General features: G+C 38.5%; 1 protein-coding gene across 1 annotated transcript; it reads left to right on the forward strand.

Moving 5' to 3' along the window:
- Positions 1-5142: 5142 nt before the first annotated feature.
- Positions 5143-6237, forward strand: LOC109789414 (uncharacterized). The gene has a single exon (XM_020348358.1). It carries the CDS (start codon positions 5143-5145, stop codon positions 6235-6237), a length of 1095 nt encoding a protein of 364 aa, XP_020203947.1.
- Positions 6238-7309: the final 1072 nt, after the last annotated feature.

Here is a 7309-nt window from a genome sequence, read left to right on the forward strand (position 1 = left end):
AGAGGTGACATACTCAAAGATCCAAGAGGAGTGGGCTAGACATGGAACCAAGTTTCAACATGGGCCTATCTTGTTATTAACATCCTTATTATATTTTTGTTAACCTAGTTTGAATATATTTTGGTCTTGTATTTTGGACCATATAGAGTAGCATTTTAGGTTATAGGCTAGTTGGGCCTAGTTTTGGGCTTCATGGGCCTTTGGGCTTTTGGTACCCAATATTGGGCTCATTTTCATTCTTGTAATTTTTCCTTTCCATTGTATTTGTTTGGCCATTGTAATTAGGCCATTAGATTAGGATTAAAGGAGGATTACTAGTTTAGTTAAATTAGGGTAAACTAGGTTTAATTTAGCATGCATTTAAGTTGCATTTTGAGTCACATGGATCATGCCACCTTGGCTGAACATGTGTGACTCAAATTCAACCCTAAATGCACACTAAATCAAAACCAAATACACCAAGCACTCATGGGACCGGTCATACACATGTGTGACAAGATTTGAATTCAAATTCAAATTTGAATTCAAATCTTGGCGCCAACATGGTGACCACTCATGTGGCGCCAAGTGTATTCATATTTTCGGATGCATATATGTTCCCTCCTTCACCTATTGTACTCACTTTGAATATTGAATGGAAATTTGATAGCCTTTGGCCGAGTTTCTCCCCTTCAAAGTCACCAAGATTACTCACCTCAAAACCTTAGGAGTTCATCTTATTCTTCTCTTTGAAGTGAGTAATCCATTGCTTCTTGAGCTTGGATACTTCCCTCCATAGCTTAGGAAACCTAGATCCGAGTTTCTCTTGTCTTCAAGTGTTCTTCATCACGGTTTCTAATCTCCTTTGAAGAAGATCCTAGCATTGGCGGATTCAAGGAGGAGGTCTTACTTCACTTCTCCTAGTCTTCTCCACCAGTTCCCCTCATTCAATGTGTGACACTCATCTACCCCTAAGAAAGATACCAATTAAGGTACAATTAAACTCATAAATTCTCAACTCATCCTCATAGAAATTATAAATAGAGTAAACCAATTCATCTGTAAAGTAAATAAACGCAACAATGGTAAACAAATTACAACTTAAAAGTACTGAACTAAAAAAAAGAGGTAACATAATTTCCTAACTACTCCAGATCCCCAATGTCACATTGGCATTAGAGTTTTCACACGAACTTAGATCTCTCCCTTCTCCTTCCAAGACTGAGGATTCTCGTCTGCAAAACATACAAAATATGAAAAGGTACAATTATATAACATAAATTTTTCAACAATGTTTAAATATGAAACGGAAATAGAAATCAACATGAAAAGGTAGAATCCTATTCTAATCCCATTGCCCCGATATCACATTATCAGAGCAAACCCATCATTTCAGCTCTCGTACCTTGAGTACCGGCCTCACCACTTATCTCATTACATAAAATAAAACCACAATGTATATGAGTGAGAAAAACGGTTATTCATATGTATGACACAAGAAAAGAATCCCACCGAAATATATAATCAACCCTCATAGGATTCACAATAATAACCAATCATAATAATATTATTATTTCATATATAAATGTACATCAATTAATATCACCACTATCACATCATCATTCATACACATGAATCATGCTTATGCTCACGTCAATGCATATGCAATGCAACCTCCTAAGAAGCATCAACTCAAAGCACCACACAATGTGATGGAAAACTTGTGGAGAAACCAGATTGATGTGATTCCTCTTCAAGCTCCTCCTAGATCTTTTGCTCCTTGATTCTTCCTAAGCTTTCCTAAGGTCTCCAATGGAGGAGGAGACCTTAGAGCCACCACGGTTTGGTGGAGAACTCTCGCAAGAGACACCACTCCTTGATGAAGAGATAAGTCTCTTTAATTCTCACCACACTCTTCTAGGGAAGGAATAAGAGAATTGGATGAATATCAAAGAGGTTTAGGGACTTTTAGAAGAGAGAAATATGAACAATCTTCAGAAATAAATCTCAATATATGCCAAAAGTGTTTTACAATGAAGGAAAAACAAATATATAGGAGTAGGAAGCCTGTAGAGCAAGCTAGCCTTAACCATGGTTCACTAAGAACCATGGTAAGGTCTAGCTAACCGTCCATGGTCTAGAGGCTTGGAGAGCAAGCTACTCACTTAGCTTGCTTGGTAAGCAAGCTAAGGAGAAGCTTGTGCTTCAAGCTTCTAGGCTTGAGAAGAATAAGAAAATTCGGCCATGTGAACACTAGGCAAGGTGGGCGGCTCATAGACTTAGTTTTGCTCCAACCGATTTTGAAAATGTTGATTTGGTTTAGTTAGGTTCATCCAATGTGAATGGAACCTAGCTAAATCAAATCTATGAAAAATTAGGAGCAAAATGAGTCTAATATGTAAAATTTTGCCTAGGCCCATCTCTGGTCCAATTGCTAGTAACACTCTCTAGCTTGCTAATGCCACTCCCAATCCTACTACTAAAAAAATAAGAAAAAAGTGTATTTCTAGATTAGGTTAAATGGAGTCAAAGTGCCCAAGTAACCTACCCTAGAAACAATATACAATAGCTAATAAAAGGAAATAAAGTGTCTCACAAATACAAAGGCAAAATACACCTAAACAAGTATCTACTATATACAAGGTACAAGAAATCAAACTATACAATGTATGTACAATAGAGACTATGAGACTAAAAAGAGGAATATCATACTCAATACTCATATTGAACATTGGTCTAAGAAGCACCTCCTCTGTAGAAGCCTCCTCTAGCCTCGTAACCTTGGACCTAGTTAAAGGCCCAATGGTCTTCAAGTGTGAGTCTCCTTAGATCAACCTTCACCCTTCTTGGTCTTACCTCTTCCAAAGGGATCCTTGGGGATTAGATTTCCATCACAATGGGTGAACTTCATCAACCTCCTTAGGCACCGCCACGCATGGCCACACTATTTACATCACTTATGACCAATGTCACTGTTAATCACCACTTATAGCCAGTGTATACAGATTTCCCTGTTAATCACCACTTATGGCCAAAATAAATGTGTATGCAACATTCGCAAATTCTCATGTCATGTAACCTCATCCATTCATCATTTCTATCTATGCCAATGCCAATTAAATATAAAGCCACATCCACTCACATTTGTACATCAACTCATCCAAATACACACCATTCATACTTAATCATACAATAGTCACCACTAGACATTATACCATTCACAACCATCATCAAAATTCATCAATATATGACATATTCATTGTTTGCGTTGGGCTTCACCAGGCCACACGTAACCCTAAGCCAGAACAAAGGGTGCAAAACATTTCAATGCTTGGCTTCATACAACCATGCCTAGCGCTAAGGGAAAACAAAAAGCACCCTATCTCTCTCTCTCTCTCGCCTGGTGTTAGTGTAGACACTCAACTTCATCCGAAACGCAAAATAATGAAGTAGACTTCTACAATGCAAAAGAAGCAGCTCCTAAAGCATGGAGATGACACCATATGACAACAAGGGAGTTTGAAGCCCAAACAGACTTGGTTTAGTAGCCCAAAATGGGTCGTTCCAAGCTACTAAAAGGCCCAAAAACTCTAATTGAGAATAGGCCAAAACGGGCCAAAACAGGTTGTTTTAGTGCAGTTTGTTAAGAGACACGTTCAAATTTGAAACAATTCATTCTATCATTAGAACGGGTCGTTCCAGGTTCAAATTTAACTCATAATTGATGACCCAGAATGGGTTGTTCTGAATTCGGAACGAATCGTTCTGGTTAAGTCTGACGTCTATAAATAGTAACTCAGGCACTATTCTCGGGGTCAAAAAAATTGCTTCAAAAGTTCATCTAGCTCGAAATCTCTTCTCTTCTTTCTTATTTTTGTATTTCTTGAGAACTTGTGAGGCGAATTGTAGTGTGATAGGTGGCCAAAAATCCCCCTAAGAAGTCTCAAGCTTGAAGATCTAATAAGAGCTCAATTACGAGGTATTTCATTCATATTTTTTTCTTCTTTATATATATCTCATTTAGATAAATATCATCTTAAACCAATAATCAATATGTAGACTCTTCAAAAATAATTGTGTAAATTTAAATTTCGCATATGTAAATAACCATTAACAAAAGGGGATATAGTATTTAAATAATTAATTCTCATCATGTTAACTTCATCATAAGAGTACTGATTTAGGGCGTTGTGGGGGTGCTTAATACCTTCCCTACACGTAACCGACCCTCGAACTCGATTTTGGTTATGAAGGCCATTATTGGATTTTTTAAAAGAAAATCTTTTCTTTTCCCAATGTTTTGAGTAAAATATTGGTGGCAACTCCATGAATCCATTTTCAAAACCATTAATTAGCGATTAGTCTAGTCTCCGGGCATTCCAAAATTGATGAGATTTTTAAAAAGGGTAGTCTAAACCATTTAGTCATAAGATAAAAAAATTTTGGGTTACGACAGATGGCGACTTCGCTAGGAAAGTTTAAAGAGGGTCAAGCCCAAATAAATGATGAAGTTAACAAGATAAGAATAATAGTTTAAATATCTTTTCCCCTTTAATTGTGTGTTTTACTTGTATGGCTTTAATATTTGTTTGCTTGTTTAAATTTGGCACATGTTTGAAATGGCAACTGCACACAAACCATAGCACACAACAATCCACCTACACTCGAGGGCATGAGTGCATAAACATAGGGAGTGGTTGATATACGACAGGCCCAAGTTTGGCCTTGAAGCCTTCGAGCCTTGTTGGAAATCACACTCAAGGTGATAACTAGTTACTCTAGCCTAAAATACTACGATAGACCTTAAAGTTTGTCAGGTGATAGCGACAGAGATACTGGGTCCCTATAATGGGAGCACCTTGGGAGCCTTAAAGACCAGTGAGATTAGAACTGTCCTATACAAAGCACTCTTCTTTGATAGGGACCCCTGACCATGGATTTATGCCACCCAAGATTCGTTTGTTTGAGCATGTGTTTGTTGCATTTGTTGTTTCCTTTCCCAAATGGATGAGGATTAGGGGGCAATAAAACAAATATTAAAAAAAAACTTTCGTATGCTCCACTTTACGCATCATGACCCTTAGAAAAAGAAAACGTGATAAAATGTAGGCAACAAAAATTCATTATGCATTTATTTTAGAATGATAAACTTCCTCTTTAGATATGGAAGACATAGGCAATAACATGCATGGACCGTTTAGGAAAGTGAACATTCTGAGCTCCGCAATGCCAGGAGTAAACGATCTATACGCCTTAATGCCAAAAGAAGCAAAAGCAGAACTTGAAAGACGCTATGGCAGAATCCTTGACTTGTTGAGAATATCCGTGGATCCTGCCTTCATGAGAGCTTTGATACATTTCTGGGAACCAGAGTTCCGTTGCTTCCGTTTCCCACATTTCGACATAGTGCCCACCCTTGAGGATTATGACCTAATGATTAAGTGGCCCAAGTCAAGAGGAGTCTTCTTTGTCCAAGAAGGATGTATATCCTCAGATAAGGTAGCCGAATTGATTGGATTACCCCTCCACCTGTCTATTCTGGAAGGAAATGGAGCCATCAAAGGATGGAAGCTCTCCATTTTGGAAGAACATCTTTCCCTTCTGATTCACCAAGGGAACTGGATGACTTTCAACAAGACCTTAGCCTTAATCTTTTTTGGAATAATCCTCTTCCCTTTTCATGAGAAGGTGATAGATCATGTTGCAATCGATGCTTTCTTTGCTTGGGACGCTCACTCGAATAGTCCTATACCTGCCATCCTTGCTGATACCCTGATTACGATCAACTTCTGCCAACAGAAATCGGGAAAACAGATTAGATGTTGCAATCCACTCCTTTACGTGTGGGAATACACTCATTTCTTTGCCAAGAACCATATGGGAAAGCTACCTGATCCATTAAGGAGTTTTCATAGAATTCCTGCACTAAGGAAGTACGCCATGGCATGGAAAGCCGAAATGGAGGACTGTACTAAAGAAACTCTCACATGGATGTGTCCTTGGTTTCGGCCAAGTCACATGTTAGTACGATGTGGCAGGTTCTCTAATCTACCTTTAATGGGATTAAGAGGATGTATAGCATATTCACCAAAGCTGGTACTAAGGCAACTTGGAAGGACACAAACTCTACCAAACCAAGAAGATTTTGGAGGAATTTGCTTCCTCTACACCTCAGGGAAGCAATCACAGATTGACGTCATAAAAAAGGTTTGGAATAAGCCACTTTATTTTAGAGATAGTGAGCTCGACAAGCCTTAAGTAACTTCTTCGGGTGATTATCAAAAATGGAGAAACCAAAGAGTAGCCACGGATACGGCCAGAACGACAGACCTAAGCGAACAACGTCAAATTGATTCTTTGACCAAAAAGATAGAAATTCTAGAAGCCCAGACAAAAGTTCTTGAAGAAAAGGACGAGAAATCCAAGATGTGCATTGATGGTCTGTAAAGGAAGTGCAAGAAAAAGGACATGGAGATCGATAGGCTAAAGGATGAATGTGCCGATAAAAATATCCAGCCAATGAAAACTCCAAAGGTCGACTTAGACAGGCCGCTCACAGAAGCTTCGCCAAGTGTGGCACAACTCAAAGCCAAACTCTAGGAAGAGACATTGAAAAAAGAACAAGCACAAAGAGAGTTGTTCAAGGCCCAGACCAAGATTTAATCTTGGTGGGAGATCATGCAAGATCAAGCTATGACCATTTCCAATTTTTGACAAAAAGAAGAAAGGGGGTTCGAGCTGCTCAAAAAAGTTACCCATCAAAGAGACCAAGCTCTAGAAGCAGTCCATGAGATGAAAACAATGAACAAATACTATTAGAAGAAGGCCAAGGAAGCATAGTCTGCCTGTGATGACATGATTAGGGCAGTCCACGAATAGGCGAAGGCGATGAAGAGACATGTCCTAAAGGCAGAAGACAGCTTACCTATGCCCCAGCCTAGCTTGAGTTTCTTCAGAATCTTAAGATTTTGTCAAAACATACTAAAAAGCATTGCTTGAAGAATGTTCACTAAACAAACAAATCAATGAGAATGATGTTTGTTGAATTCCTCGATTGTCTTTGCATTCTATACTGCATTTCATTTAGAACATACGCCTTTCTAGTAAGATTATAAAGAATAAAAAGGCAAATCTAATCTGTGCATGTTAATTAGATAATGAAATCGCTTATCGTCAAATGCAAACCCGCAATATCACATTGGGAAGCACTGCACAAAAGGTTAGCAAGTACTCGATAAAATGAAGGGCAAAATGCGCCCAAGCTTATTATCCGAGTGCTGAGTCCTTTCCTCTATGAAAGTGACAAGGCAGTGCCATGAATCTATGACAT

Source organism: Cajanus cajan, chromosome 10 (assembly GCF_000230855.2).
Source record: "Cajanus cajan strain Asha chromosome 10, NIPB_CcT2T_4, whole genome shotgun sequence".
NCBI lineage: Eukaryota > Viridiplantae > Streptophyta > Magnoliopsida > Fabales > Fabaceae > Cajanus > Cajanus cajan.

Coding starts and splice junctions, on each gene's coding strand:
- LOC109789414 (XM_020348358.1), top strand. CDS start 5,143: ATGGAAGACATAGGCAATAACATGCATGGACCGTTTAGGAAAGTGAAC.